The sequence below is a fragment of the Ochotona curzoniae genome, unplaced genomic scaffold (assembly GCF_017591425.1).
Source record: "Ochotona curzoniae isolate NIBS_2020 unplaced genomic scaffold, NIBS_Ocur_1.0 scaffold_4701, whole genome shotgun sequence".
Lineage (NCBI taxonomy): Eukaryota > Metazoa > Chordata > Mammalia > Lagomorpha > Ochotonidae > Ochotona > Ochotona curzoniae.
The window spans coordinates 78,678,096-78,693,888 of record NW_024467122.1 but is presented as its reverse complement, the minus strand read 5'-3'; the positions used below and the strand labels follow the sequence as shown (position 1 = coordinate 78,693,888).

Genomic DNA, 15,793 nt, shown 5'->3' with positions numbered 1-15,793 from the left:
AGGTGCGGTGGGGCCACTGCCAGGGATGGGGAGGCACTGGACGGAGGAGAAGTTTGAGTGTAAACGTGTGAGGGGTGGTTCTGGGGACCAGGAATCCAGGGTGTGGTGGGGCTGAGACACCCTTGAGCAGCAGGTATGCATGCAAAAACGGGAGTCCCAGGTGCCAGCTGGGGCTCGGGCAGTTGCTGCCAGAGAAGGGCAGCTCAAGGAAAATAGCCTGGGACAGGGAAAGAGGCAGGAGGAACATTCAGGCAACACGGTGCACTGGGAAGAAAAATGTGGCACCTGCAGCCTGCGAGGCTTAACAGCGGCACTGCCACTCAGCCGTCGCCTGCTTTCCTCATGCCTGCGAGCATCTGTTCCCTTGAATTAAAGTCACTCTCCCCACAGCCTGAAGTCTCAGCTGACCCCAGTGAGGGTGGCTGCCCAGAGGGCCCCAGCAGCTGCGACTGGGAACAGCCAGCCACGTGGGGATCCCTGGGTGGAGCGTCCAGGTGCAGGGGTGGTGAACAATGGGGCCCTGCCCCCCACCCTTCTGTGGCTCTGTGAGCCCCACCCACACAGACACTCACCTATGGAGGAGGGGAGAGGTCCTGCAGGAGCCTGGTGGAGCAGTGGGTTCCAGTGAACATTCACTTGGAGGAAGAGCAAGTAGAGAAGGTTATGCCCCTTTCACTGCCAAGCTGGGAATCATACCTCCTTGGGCACATGGGCAACGCTGCCACCTGCCATGCTAGCATCCCATATGGGCTCCAGCTTGAGTCCTGGTTGCTCCACCTTTGATCCAGCTCCCTGCTAATGTGCCTGGCAACACAGTACAGGATGGTCCAAGTGCTTGACACCTTGCACCCACGTGGGAGACTCAGAAGATGCTCCTGGCTCCAGCCCACTCCAATCCTGTTTATTATAGCCACTTGGGGAGTAAATCAACAGATCAAAGATCTCTTTTTCTCTCTCTCACTCTGCTTTTCAGATAAACAGATACTTTTTAAAAAAACACAAACATTTTACTGAACTATTTATTTCTACATAAACAACTCTGTTACAACAAAATCAGGTAAAATTCACAAAAGCACACAAATATTTAAAGGAAAATAATTTCCCCCTTAATGTATGAAAAGATCATATAACATCATACTAAAATACACAAAGCAAAAATAGAAATAGAAGAGAAAGGACAGAAATACAACAGTCATGGGGAGTAACACACCTTAGTCTTTAACAAATCAAGTTAAAGATTCATAATGTACTTAATGAAGTCATGTGAATACATACAAATCAACTTTTCCCACCAATATAGAGACCTCATAATTTTCTAGGGAATGTTTATTATTAAAATTAAAAGTGCATTAGATCCAGGGACAATGTAACTCTAAAATGCACAGACTGTCCAGGTCATACCCTCTCAGACCACAAGGCAAAAAAACCAGAACTTTATGACAAATGTTTAAAACAACCATGAACAACAAATACCAAACTATCTGAAAGCAAAGGAACGTTTGAAATAACTGCAGTCAAAAAATAAGCTCAATTCTGAAATGATAAATTATTTATAATATAGAACAGCAAGTATAAAAACGTAAAAGGTACGGCAAGATGTATGCGGAGGATGAACCGCAATTTTACACTGCAGGAACTGTGTCATTCATTAAAACAAGAAAAAGTTAAAACGACATTCAGCTTGAGGAGTGTGACAATAATAAAAAAAATTCATAAAAAATCCTCATAATGTGCTAAGATGGTATGTTAAAAGAGACATCCCTGAACCAGTTCTTTCAAAAGACCAATAAAGTAGAGCTAATCCCGGAAAATCTCAGAATTTAAAAAAAAAAAGCACAGAATATTACATTATCAACAAGAAAAGAGAATAATATAACTGCATGCAAACATACTTGAAAATCTGAATAGACTATGTTTAGAAAAGTTAAACTGTCAAAAACGTATAGACTAAGAAGAAATTTAGAAGAAATTGCTAATAAGCATGGAAAAAAATTGAAAAAAATTATCAAAGTATTACTTCCTAAAAAGGCACTAGATTTGGGCAGTTTCATACATGTTATCAAAACTTCAAAGAGCAAAAAAAATTCTCATTATTGTTTAAACTGTTCCAGGGCATAGAAAAAGATCAAGAGCTTCCCAAATTTCTTTTTAAATCTTTGTAAAATAAGATAACATAAATGTAACAGTAAAAGGAATCATACAACTAGCTAAAAATTCCCCAAGAAAAAGGAATCAAATCTAGAATAATTTACCCATTTTAAAGCTCTCATTTTTATTGAACAAGCAGCTCACAATCTTTGTAAGAAATATCGGAAAAACAGATGAGAAGCAGAAAATAACAACCCAGCACAGACCGACCCATCACGTAGAGCCCCTGTGAACACGGCAGAGGCGTGCCGTGGGAGAACACCGCTCCGTGGCTACATCAGGGCTTTCCATGTGCATCGATCAGATGTCACAGGACAGAGGAACCATCACGACCTCAGCAGGTACAGAGAAACCCATTCAACAGACTCCCAACATCCCTTCCTGCTTGAACATTCCACGAGCTAGAAATAGAAGGATGGAACTTGAATAAGAAGAGCTTATGCAAGAGTCAAAATCTATGCTTTTGGGAACACACTACAGACAGTCTAACTTTTAAAAAAAAGTACGTATCTAAAGCAGAAGGGGCTCTACAGCACGGCCATGTATCAGTTGGGAAGCATCATTCGTGAAAGTGCTGACCAAGCATCTAAGATGACACGAGGACCTGCAACTATGACCTACCTGGAGAAGGCAGAAAGAAACAAGGACACGTGAGGAGAAGCCCGGAAGTGGCTGGTTCCAGGAGAGGTGACCGGGTTACACAGAGCAGTCCACAGCACATCCTACTCTCTTGGGGCAGACGTAAGGATGAGGTAGATTGAGGTGTACTGACACTGAGCGGTGTCCTCTGTCCCCGGCCAGGTCCCGAGTGGGAGGACTAGAAGAAGGGCTGGCACTGCGTAACCTGAACTACAAGATGCACTTCCCGGAGATGTGCCGGGGAGCCGCACCGTCAGCTGATTCATCTCAAGGCAGAAGGGTTTTAGTTGCGTGCACGCCATGTGCATTCATTCTCTACATGAAGTTGAACTCTACCTACTCCGATGGTTGACCTCAGGAAACCCTGTATGGAATTTCCATGGGTTGGTGAGCCCACATGCCAAGAACAAGGTCCTGGAAAAGGTAAGGACCAAAAGGCCTGATTACAATAACCCCAAGCACAAAATGACCCTGCGCTAGGAACAACAAAAACACCTAGGGATAAAAAATGCTCTGGATGGACTAAAAGGTTAAATGCTGCAGAGATGCTGACTCTATAGCACAGTACCTACGTCTTCTGTGACCCCATTCTCCTAAACGTCCCTGTAAGAAATGTGAGGAAGGGGACACGTTGTCCAAAGCTGGGACAAACCAGTGACACAACGTGCAGGCAGAGCGGGCCACCTGCAACGCGCGGGAACACGTGGGCGAGGGAAAGTGCTTGTCCCTGCTCCCGGCAGCAGCACTGGGCACAGCGGGGAAACGGGGTTCCAACAGTGTTGGGACAACTCAGGAAGCAAATTCCCAAGAGGCCAGAGAGTGCACTGTTTCAGAAGAAAGGAGAATGGACGTGACTAAACCACTGGCTCGCGTGGATACAATCTTGGAATTGCCGTGGGAAAGACCTTCTTAGGAGCATGTCAGCAAAGGGAGCTTCTGCCACAAACCGCGCAGGGTCTGATTAACCTCTGAGTCTATTAATTAGGTAGGATCGTTTCTATTAAACTGTTATACTCTTCATCTGAGAACAAAACAAAACAAAGCAAAACAATACAAAACAAGAAACCTCTTGGAAATAAATGAGATGACTGAAATCACTTTCTAAAAATACTGACTGGGAGACGAACGGAGAGGCTACCAAAAAAATACATATCTCAATAACTGGTCTGTGAGGTCCACATTTGTAACAAATATATATTTAGCTTCCTGCCCCCATGGTAACAGCAGGGTTAAACAGGGAGTGCAAGCTTCTCCTACAGTTCTGGTGGGATTAGAACCCAGGACCATCTTCTCAGTTCAAGGTAACTGGTGTTCAAAGTCCCCAAAACGTGCATACCCTCCTCCCCTGGTGGGTGGGTCAGGGCTGACTGTGCCAGTGAAGCCTCAGGGGGCTGCCCTGTAAGGTTGATTCCTTGCTGGGGTTGTTATCAGCAGCTCCTGGCCTGGGGCATCATGCAGACGCAGGGATGCTGACTGCCCAGAGGCATGGCAGGGTCCCAGCCTGGAACTCCCTGTGTCACTTCTGCTCATATGGGGGAGCCGGACAGTGGAGCCTGCTGAGCCCCTGGAAGGACGCTGAGGCACCCACGTTTGAGTGATGTCCCATTTCAGTTGATATGCCAAGGTGTTCACCATGAGGCAAAGAAAACTCTTTCTCCCTCCACACCAGACAGTTAAAGCAAAAGTGGAAGAGGATAAAGCGGCTAGGGGGCCAGCCCCTATACACTCTCAGGATCTGGGCTAAAAGAAAAATAATATGGGAAAACCAGACATTTCTGGAAAAAGTAACACAGGTGCACAGAAAAAAAAATCTGCATCTAGTGATGTTTAACAGTTATCAGAGGGCATCACAGCACGTGATATTTTTGTTCGTTCATTTGCAGTTCCTTCCTAAACAAAAGGTATCTTTTATTTATGTACTAAAAAAGCATTAAAGAAAAAACAACAGTACTGGGGGGCGGGGGGGGGGAGAACCTTATCATTTGACTCCTCTGGCGGATGCAAGAGATAGCTTGCCTGTAGTGGCAGAAGACACCGCCACCACAGCTGACCTGGCGTCCCAGCTTGCTGCTATAGGGGTGCAGAAGGCAACACTAGGCCCACATCCCACTGACGTCCAGGACGTCCCCACAGCTGGACTCGAGGTTCTCGCCAGGGGCACACCCAGGGTCCTTGCAGCCCAGGAGTCTGCTGTGTGGCCAGGCCCTGCAAGACGTCAAATAACCCCCCTGAGAGAGCCCAACAAATGGCTCCCAGGAACTGGCAAAGACAGACTCCTCTTAGGGGTACCTGCCTTTTAACTGAGAAATTGGCCTGGTCCATCTCCTGCTCAGGCTGGCTGCTCCCTCCTCTGCCGTGGCATGCGTGTGCACACTCACTCCTGTGTCATGGGACACTTCTTCAATCTCAGAATCCATAGTCACCTGCTCGCCTAACCCAGGCACAGAGAGAAAGCAGAAGACACCAGCAACACCCACAAGCATCATTTACAAACACATTCGGGCACTGCTGGGCAAGTTCCCAACTGCCATCCCCAGTATTTCATGAGGAACAAACTACTACGACCTCTCAAAGAACAAACGGCACTAGGAACCTGCTCTGGCCATCAGCAGGGCGGGGTCCAGGCTAAGTCACAGCATGTGCCTTCTCCCTGGGTTGGGGTGCCCCTGGCCACACGTTGGATCCTACCATAAGGTCCCTGGCAGGCTGGGGACCCACTGGCTCCTGGGGACATCCTTCTGGTCATTTGTCAGGTCCCAAGCCCCAAGCAAGCAGTGAGCAGGACGCCCCATCCCCAGTTCCAAGGCTACCGCTCCAGTTTTCAATCTATCCCGCACCGCAGGTCCATTCCACAGGGGCTCCCTGGACATGGACATCGTCACTGCCAGCAGTCCCTGGGGCAGATCCTCCGCTGATCCAAGTCACTCACAAATGGTACCTCATGTCTGTCTCTAAGGAACCAGATGGAATTACAGTGTGCCCTGGGTGGACCTGCATGGACTCTGCTGAAACCATGATGGGCACTGCGCTCTAATCGGGACCCTGGGGACTTGTCTTCTTTTGGCACCCAAAGGTCACTCAAGAGAGAACAGTGTGATGAGATGGCTCAGAAAGTCGCAGGACCTGGGTCCACACAGCTGGTCATGGCCAGTTGACGTTGGAAACGGCACTGCCTCCACCCTGTGACCTGGGCCTGGCTCGCTCACAATCCACATCTAAAGTAACGATGTGTGAGGATGAGGCCAAGGGTCACACCCTGGTTTTGAAATGCTATTCAGTTGGGCCTGGGCACCTTAAAGGGCTCCAAGTTGTACTTGGCCTCCACGATGCAATCAGAAACTCATTAATGTACAGACACTGGCTCAGACGTTACAACTATAAAACAGGAGCAGGTGTTGGCATGGCCTAGGGGACAAGCTGCCCACCAGGACACCCATAACCTTATGGTGTTCTTGTGTCGGGGGGCCTGGGTTCGAGTCCCTGTTCTGGCTCCTGACTCCAGCTTCCCATGACTGCAGATTCAGGGAGCAGGTCACGGCTCAAACAGCTGGCACCCACAGGGGAGACCCAGACTGAGTTGCTAGCCCCTGGCACTAGGAATCTGATGCAGCTAACCCAGCCTTTCTGGGCATCTGAGGAGTGAGCCAGAGGATGGAAGCTCTGCTCGTGTCTTTCTAATAAATAATCTCTAAGAAGTTCCCCAAAATAAACGAGAACACTGGGAGACTTCAACTGCCGCTGCTGACTCAGCTCACTGTGCCCTGGCTGCGCTGTGTGGTGACAGCGGTCACCTGGACAGGCTGGCATCCGGCTGGCCCTGGGCACAGGGTCTTGCCACAGCAGCAGGCCTGAGGGCCACTATGCCAGCTCAAGGGAAAGCTGGGATGCAGGATCAGCTGCATGGACCATCACTGCTGCCAGGCCATTACACTTTGTAAGACAAAGTCCATGAGGTGGCTCTGAGGGCTTTTGAGACGGGCAGAAGAAATCGGATAGGCAGGGTTTCCATCAAGTTGCGCTTCCCCCTGGGGACACCTAGCTTCCCTTCCCTTCCCTTCCAGGAACCCTTATGGCTCACCGTTCCCTTTGGTGAACTGGAAGGAGATGTGGAACCCAAGTTCCCTAACCCACCACCCTTCTGTGGCTGGGTGGGCTGGATCCCGGGCTGTGGTCACCTGCCGGCCTGTGGAGGCCTCTTCCGGCATGCTGTAAGGGTCACAGTTTAGAAACAGTCACCCTCCTCTGACCCTGCCACTTAAGCAAGCTCCAGTGGGCCAGCATCCCAGGACTGCTGGGCAGTCCCAGGCCCGACTGGCTAGCCCTCCCCCTGCTGCCGGGCCCCAGAGCCGACTCAGCCCAGCTCTCTGCCAGCAACAGCCTCATGCAGGTCTTGGACAGCCCTCTTAACCAGGAGCCAGGGTCACCAGGAGGACCGATCTCTTGTCCTTTGAGCAGGAGCTCCCCACTCAGCCTACAAGGGTCCCCCAAAGTGCCTGTTCCTTCCTTCCTCATCATGATCAAGACCTTCATGCTCAGGCGGTCACAGCTAGTGGAGGGTAAGGGAGGGTGGCATTCACCTTGGGGCCTGCCTTGTGTCTTCCAACCCTTGGGGAAACTACCTTTGGATTTTTGTGCTATCGCTTGTGGGTCACAGAATATGACTGGCTTAAAGATTAGCTGGCTGCAGATTCACCACACGTCCAGCCCCCTCCCTCGCCTGTGGGTGCCTTGGCAGTGACTGGTCACACGTGGCTGGTGGGCTGGGTGCCCTCTGACCACACCTCCCCTCCCCAATCCCAGTCCAGCTCTGCTCTGCTCCGCATCCCTGGTGGGTCTGAGCATCATGGGACAAGTGACCCTATCCCCAAAGCATCCAGAAATTCATCACCAGACTCCAGACATCTGGAAGTGTCCAAGTCCCCCTCTTGGGGCAGGATGCCCACTGGGCCCGCAGAGCAGCTCTGTAAGGAAGCAGGGGCTGGAGGCTCAACAGAAACAGAGGAAAGACACTGGCAGCCCCAGGCCTATGGCTGAGGCCAAGGCTCATGGTTGAGCTGATCTTCTTGGGACACCTGTGCGACTCCCTTCTCTGGTCCAGATCCATCCCAGGATGCCACTATATATCCCAAACGCCAGAAAGCCCAGACCACAGGCCCCCATGGCTGGAAAGCACAGAAAAAGTGGGTTCTGGGATGTCACATCAGCCTCTTGCTGCGTCTACCATGCCCCTCCCCTGCCCAAGCGCTCCCAATCCCCACCCCTCGTCAGCCTTGGTACTGCACCATGGATAACTACTCAGCCAGTGGCCTGCCCAGCAGCGACCTGGCCTCTGCTGGTGGGGTTGGATGAAAACACTAAATTCTGCTTATCTGTTTCATTGAACAAATATTTATTAAGCACCTACGGTGGGCCAGGCTCGAGGCCAGGGGCCTCACTGTGTGCTGGCCACACAGCACAAGCAACCGCTCAGAAGTAAAACCAACAGAAAGAACACCGATCACTGCAATCCTCCAAACTGGGTGGGGAGGGTAGGAAGGTGGGCTGGGGTTTGGGGGAGAGGGGATGCAGGCGACTCCCATGCCCAAATACGCACCTGCCAGAACCCTGCATTCTTGCTCTGGTCCTGTCTGCTACCAAGCTGTCTTCTCCAGGCCCTGTGGGCTCCTGGGGGACAACTCTACTCTCTCTGAACGCTATTGAAGAAGAGCAGCGCCAATGGGCCTGGCGCCGGGGCCATCGCGGCAGCAGGGATCAGGAAACACGGGGTATGGTTCGCATGGTTGCGACAGCCCTTAGGGAAAGAGAGAAACTCCCTGCCCTGACTGCGTGAACATGTAAGGTAGACCTAGTTCTGGTTCCTGAGTCAGAATCTTCCAGCAATCCACAACCTCACAAGGCCAGAGAAGCGAGAGGAGATTTCTAGTCTGCAGAGGAGGGAGTGGACAGCACGGCCGGCGTGCAACACGCAGCCCCTGGCGCCCGGTGCGCAGAGCCACACACCTGGGGGCATGGCCCAGCCCTAGTTGTCTGTGCCCAGCTTGGACAGGCCTCGGCGGAAGTCGTGCAGGTCATCGATCTTGCCGTCCAGCACCTCCAGGAAGCTCTTCAGCTCCACCTTCAGGTGGCGCTGTCGGTACTTGCTCTCTTCGATGTCGGTCTTGAGGGATCGCACCTTGTCTTCCAGGTTCTGATTGTCTCTCTCCGCTGCCTGTTGGGGTGTGTGTGGGCAAGAGCACAGGACAGAAGAGTCTAGAAAAACTGATGTTTCAGAGGGGCCAGGGAGGCCCGAAAGCCAAGCACAGATGTAGGCTATGACACCTAGCGGGATCTGACATCCAGCACGGGATGTCCACATGTGGTCAGCGGGAGTTGACCTTGCATTCCACTCTGAGACAGAGCCACAGGGAGCTGTGTGGGCAGGGCCTCTGGGCCAGCCAGTCCCTGCACCCTGCCATACTGTGGCTGATATGGAGCCGGTCTTGGGGGCTGGCCACCCCTTCCCCAGCCAGAAGAAACTGAATGTCCATTCCTCAAGACAGGATGGCCACGAGCCCCTCTGAGCCTCAGGCCCTGTACATTATGGTGCGTGGCACCAATAACGACTTTTTGGATATGGGCACAGGAAATAGTTCCTGTGCCCAGGGGACTGAATGAAACACTCCTCTGGGTTCAAGGAGAACCCCCAAACCCTCGTCAACGAATGGGACAGAGAGGGAGGCCTGCCTGAGGCCAGCTGTGCCCAAGGGCACCTGCTACAGAGTGGCTCAGGTGGCCTTGCTCCCAGCCCTTCCCAGCCTGCTATGGTTCTGTGGCTATTTTGGTGGCCTGCCCTGTATCTATGCAAAGGACAAGATAAACGCGGCCAGGGCGGCTCTGGGGGACAGAGCCAAGGAGGAGCCACAGCACCCGACACACAGCTGCCCTCAGCTTTACAGGAGCAGCTCACAACTGTAAGCGCCTGCCCATGGGAGCCAGGACAGGTGACACCGGCTCACCTCTAGCTTCTCGGAGACATAGTCACACTCCGACATGAGCTGCGGGATGATTTCACTTTGCTTTCGGAGGTCTTTCAGCTCCTGCGGGAGATGCGGGGAGCAGGTATCAAACCAAGTCAGACAAAGACTCCTGCCCGCAAACCACCTCGGGTACATGCCGTTCCAGGCAGCCCTGGGGACACATCCTGACTGCCTAAACGATGGTGGTGACGTATTAGCTGCACTTCGGCCATGACGGACCTCAAGAGCCAGGTGTGGCACCTGCCCTGCCACGGGCAGCCGGGAAAGCCATTGGCTAAAGCAGGTGTTCTGTGGAAACTTTGAATTCCATTTCCCACGAACTTTTTGAAGTCCCCGCCTGCCATTAGTACAAGGTGGCCTTGGTTTGGGGGCTTGTACCCGGTATGTGGTACGGGCTCTGGCCTGTGCCATGAGGAGTCAGGGGAGCCCAGAGCCCAGGCTGGGAGCTGTGCTACTTACCGTCTCCTTGTCCCGGAGTTCCGTCTCGAGCGCCTCAATCCTGCTCCTCAGCTGGCTGTTCTTCTCCCGTTCCCTGTTGATCTCGCTGCACTGCTCTTCCAGCTCTTCCAGCTGTAACCGGCACCTCATGTCAGAGCTGGTCCCGGCCCCACAGCAGCCTGCCAGCCCCCAAGAACCCCACCGGACTGCTGCTGGGCCCTCTTGGCAGGCCATGCCCGCCTATGCTCACACCCTGCCCTTTGCTATGAGTGGCAGCACACTCCACATGGCTCCTCCCTAGGCTGCCCACACCCTGGGGTGACCTCAGGTTTGCTCTGCAGGCACTGTCCCAGCCGTAGGGCCAGGTGTCCCTGCCTTGATCCAATTCTTTTCAGGATTTTACTGTGGCTTGAATTATTCTTTCTCATCTCTAGAGCTCACATCACAACTGGGCATCTCAGTGAGACAGTGGCCTCTGGATGGCACAGGATGACATTTCAGAGGTCGCCTAGGACAGGGGACCTTCCCCAGCTGATGCACACAGGGCCTGAGGGGCCTCTTCTTCCAGGCTGAAATCTCAGCCCTGGATTGAACTTCCCTCCTAACCAGGCAGAACCTCAAAAGGGATTCCCACGGGGAAGGTTGGAGCACAGGCCCACCCCCCATCCAGTGTCACCGTCACTCTTGCAAGCCTTTCTCAGGGAGCAGAATGTGTGTGCAGAGTGCGTGGCAGGAGTGGGACCCCAAGGAAACAGAAACACCCCTTGGTGCAAAGGGTGCCGGGTAGGCCCAGAGGCAGCTGTGCCAAGCTCAGCATTTGGACCCAGCTGTGCCCTTGCTGGCTGCCACCTGCAATCCTGAGATCATGCTTCCCCCCAATATCCCTGGCCCTGCCCCCAGAAGTCTACACTCCTCCAAGGGAGCCGATGTCGGGGTGTGCCCCGCATAGCCTCTACTTCTCACACTCAGCCCCGGGCACTCCTTGGGCAGCCCAGGGATGAGAAGGAGCAAACCCAGCAGTGGGTCGAGGACCCGTCCTCATTTTTGGCCTGGACATGGGGACAAGGACATGAGGCCATGCTGTGTGCCAAGGGCACGGAGGAAAACAGCCAGGAGGGGGTGGCTGTAGTGGGTGTGCCCAGCAGGTGGAGGCCAACAGGACTCAGGAGATGGGGGACCCCACTCATCATGACAGTATCACTCCCTCTCACCCCCACCCTGAGGCCATTGAACAGCTTCTGAGGCCCCGGCAGGATGAGCAGTTTCAGCTTCAGCCCCCAAGCGGCTTCTGAACACACACTTGCTGCTTCCCTTATCTGTGGCACATACATGCTACTATGGACACACTGCTATCTTCTCCCCAAAGTGACAGGGAAGGGACACAAAGAATGAGGGTGGCCCCAGGACAAGGCTGGTTTTGGAGCCCTTCCTTGACAGCCTCTGTGCCCCCTACCGCTGCTGCTCCCCTCCACTGCTAGTGTTCCCCCACCCCACCCCCCCCCGCTGGTGTTCCCGCACTGCTGTTCCCTTTACTGCCTGCCGTTCCCTCATTGCTGTTCTCTTCACTGCCTGCTGTTCCCTCTGCTGTTACTGTTCCATCCACTGTTTGCTATCCCCTGCACCACCTGCCATGCCTGTAGCCCACCTTGCGGCGCAGCCGGTCATTCTCGTCACGGCAGATGGAGAACTGTCGCTTCCACTGCTCCACGCTGGCGGCTGACTCCTGCAGCGCCGTGCTGAGCCGCGCGTTGCTCTCTCGCAGGGTCTGTAGCTCCATCTCCCATTTCTTCACATTGGCGGCGCTGTGCACAGGGGGCAGGAGGGGGCCAGGATGGTAGCTGGGGACCACCCTCAGCCGGCCACAGGGGAGCCACCTGCATCCCACTGACATGGACTAAGCCTTCAGCACTGCTTCTGCAGAGAGGTCTTCAGTGGGGACCGTGGCCTCTGAGGACCCGTGGAGGTGATGGACAACTCTCTGGGGCTGGGAGACCACCCCTCAGGCCCCATTCACAGGGCTCACGATACATGTTAACTTGTACCTTCCATAGCCCTTCCTTGAGTTGGGGTTCCCAGGTGATGTTGCCATTGCCCCCAAGGCCCTGGGTTCTATCTTTGGCTCTCCAAGCTCAGCTAGGGAGAACTGGAAACGCAGCTGCCCACAGGCTCCCTCTCTTCCAGCTTTCGTTTCCTTGCTGGGAGCCCACAGATGTGGGAGCTTTGGGAACTTGGCAGAAATCAGTGATCGCAAGACCCCGTGTGTGTGTGCACCAAAAGTAAACTGTTCTTTAAAATTTCATTTTCCATCAGCTTTGCCAAGCATCCCCCATACGTGTGGCACCGAATATGGCCCAAGGTTACGGGGCAGAGCCACACGTGACAAACCCCAGGGGCTTCTGCCTGGCCAAGGGGCATCTGCTCCCTGCGGGCTTGTGTGTTTTCAGGACCGGGTCTGAATCATCCGTGTTATCGTTATGCATCCCATCCCCAGCCCCCAGCTACAGCTACAAAGATGTGACTGGCAAAAAAAAAAAAATTTTTAAAATAAAACAAGCTATCCAATTTCAAATGCTGACAGGTGAAGAAACAGCCAAATGCTATTAGAGGCATTAGAGTCGATTGCTGGGGACTTGAGCTGATTCAGGGAAGTCGGACTAGAAGGTGTTTCTTCTTTGGGGTGGGATCTCCTCATCTCTGTGGATCTTTGGGACTTCAAATAGCCAGCAGTGGTCCTCACAGCTGCCTGTCCCGGCCACGTCCTCTGTGCTCCTTGACAGCCTGGCAGGCAGAAGACAGCTGGACTCTGGACACCACAGGCCAGTGCCTTGGTCTCGGACCAGAGCTGGCTGTCGCTCAGGCTATTCTGCAGGCTGAGGGCTTGCAGCTCCCAAAGAGGCAGCTGAGGGGCAGCCCCACAGCCTGAGGGAACTGGCTGCAGTCCCATGGGTTGGAACAAGGCCCTGTGGGACACCTCTACCAGCATGAGGACTGAGGATGGTGCTGTCCATCAGGATGAATAGCTCCACCTGCCATCACCCCTCGGGCTCCTTGATGTCCTTGTCCTGCTGGGGTCCGTGTGATGGGTGTGGAAGACAGGAAGGTGTGAACAGTTCCATTGCAGGCAGGGCCACAAGGAACTTCCTGCTGCATGGCAGGGCCTGGTGGATGTCTCTACAGCCACCTGAATGCAGCTCCACCTCCCTTTGCATGGACACCGGACAATCTAGCTGAGTATTCTGCAATCTATTTAGGCATTGTCTGCTTCTGCAGAGTTAATGTTTACTACCAATATGAGCTTGGAAGTTGATGTTGCTGATACCGTTTTAGCCAAAGGGCCTTTCATTATTGTTGTCTCCGCCCACATTGACCATATACTAATCCAGGACGTTATGTCCCCAGGTGTAGTGGGAATCTGTTCTTTCCCTCTTTCCTTGATCTTTAGGTCCTTCCTTCTATGATGCATTTCCTCCCTTCACTGATTCAAGATGAAGTTGTAGAATGAGGATTGTAGTAGGAATGTGCATCATCTATTGAGAACTTCCTGACCACAGGGTCAGGATGGATAACATCCTGCTTTAAGGTGAAACAGATGGCAGAGTTATCTTTGGAAACACCCACTTGACCATGACATAAAAAGTCTGAGCCAGAGTTTGACTGTTTCTGTACAAATAAAGCGGACAGCTTTCGTGCATTGTCCATTATGATCATGAAGTCACAGTGGTCTGACTATTTTCTCTACGCCTCATCCACGCACCTTTCTTGAGTTCTGAACTCGGCCTGAGCTGAACTCGGGCATTGCCCCATTGGTTCTGCGGGACCTCAGGCACGACTACTACCTTCACCCCTAGACCTGACGGGATGCATGGCCACATAAACTGCCAGCGGTGTTGATGTGGTTCCCTATTATTTTTGTTTCTTAGGTTTGGCAATTCCCTTCTTGGATGTGAAGACCGACATTGCGTGTGAACGGTTCAGCTCCTTCAACACTGAAGCATAAGCGTAAGTACCACATGCTCCCTCACACGCTCACACATGCACACACTGACACACACATGAACACATCCTGGCATGCTCACACTGGCTTGTTCACAAGGACACACAGGAGGATGTTCACAGAGATATACACTCCCATTAGGGCTCTCCCTAACACACTCAAACTAATACACTAACAGGATCATACCAGCTTGTGCACACTAACACACAATCCCACACTAATACACACACTAGCGAATCTACATGAATAATCCACACCAGCATGTTCACACTACCATGCAACCTGCACTAGCATGCTCACACCAGCAAGCTCACAGATGCTTACATGCATGGTCAGAGAGACAGAGAAGGGCCGTGCAGCTGGTAGGCCTGCTCCGACCAGGAGACAAAACTTTTGTGCCAAGCAGGGCCTGGTTTTCTCTGCCAGTGTCTCGAAAGCCTGCTCAGCAGGATGGCCCCAAGAGAAAGGCGAACACGGAAGAAACTGGGACTGGCCAGGGTGCACAGCTCACCTCTGCGTCAGCGCAATCTTCAGCTTGTCGTTCTCAGACTTGAGGTGCTTGTCGGCTGGCCCGGCATGTGAGGCCTTCTCGTCGTCCGTCCCGTTGATACTGGACGCCTGGGTGCAAGTGGGGGTTTCACACCCAGATTCCTGGCCAAAAGAGTTCTCTCCACGCATTACTACTCGTCCTCATCCTGACAGGCCACGAGGGCATGCTGGAGCAGATGACCCGGCCCATCTTACCAGAACCCACATTGACTAGTAACGCGGAAAATACCAACAATGACCATCCATCACGGTCCCCAACGCCCGCTGGGAGCTCACAAGGTCCCTTACAGCACAGCTCAGGTCACTGCTCTAACCTGGCACATGAGACAGCCTTAGGCTCCTTACACAGAAAGGACAGATGCCCCATGCAGTAGTGTTCCGTGCAGGGCTAGCAGACAAGGGCAGAAGACACTCCTGGGACTTTGACTCAGGTGCTTGGCTAGTGGCTATCAGCACACCCGCTGGCTGTCTCCATCCCTGCATCCAGACTCCAGCTTCCCGCTCAGGCAGGCCTTGGTGGGGGCGGGGGACAGGGCAGTGATGGCTCCTGCTCACTGGCATTCCTGACAGGCCATGAGGGCATTCCTTGGGCCCCAACAGCCATGGGCACTCCATTGAAGAGTGAACCTGTGGGTGGGAGCTCTTTTTATGTGTGTTTTTCTCTCCCTAGCTCTCAAATAAATATCTTTAAAAAAACAAAAATGGGGGGGAGGGGCGGCTATGGAGAGTGAGATCAGCAGACTCATTTGAAAAGCAGGAACCAGATAAGAAGTAGCTTAGTCTCATCTCTACCCGGTATTGCTCCGAATATCCTGAGGAGCTGTCTTATAATCAGTTACCCCACAAGGGGTGAAGCCTCATGTGGTTCTGAGTAAGAATTCATATCTTCCTTAGCCTCCAGCAGGCAAACAAAGGAACCTTGAGGTATACCTTTGATTAACTTGCAACTTCAACATTAAAAAAAAAAGTCATAAACAAAGTTAAAATGCAAACATGAGCCAGGGGACCA

At 52.7% G+C, this 15,793-nt stretch overlaps 1 protein-coding gene across 2 annotated transcripts in view; it reads right to left on the bottom strand.

The window, feature by feature from the left end:
• Positions 1 to 8,190: 8,190 nt before the first annotated feature.
• The window catches only part of HOMER2 (homer scaffold protein 2), a 69,952-nt gene continuing 62,349 nt past the window's right edge, over positions 8,191 to 15,793 (bottom strand). The window contains exons 5-9 of one of the 2 annotated variants that reach the window (XM_040968873.1): positions 14,747 to 14,886; positions 11,887 to 12,043; positions 10,263 to 10,373; positions 9,783 to 9,863; positions 8,191 to 8,995 (exon numbers count right to left, since the gene is read on the bottom strand). In XM_040968873.1, coding sequence (XP_040824807.1) covers positions 8,807 to 8,995; positions 9,783 to 9,863; positions 10,263 to 10,373; positions 11,887 to 12,043; positions 14,747 to 14,886 — 678 coding nt within the window. In that variant the 3' untranslated portion in view covers positions 8,191 to 8,806. The remainder of the gene's footprint in view (positions 8,996 to 9,782; positions 9,864 to 10,262; positions 10,374 to 11,886; positions 12,044 to 14,746; positions 14,887 to 15,793) is intronic. The other variant, XM_040968874.1, reaches the window with a different exon arrangement.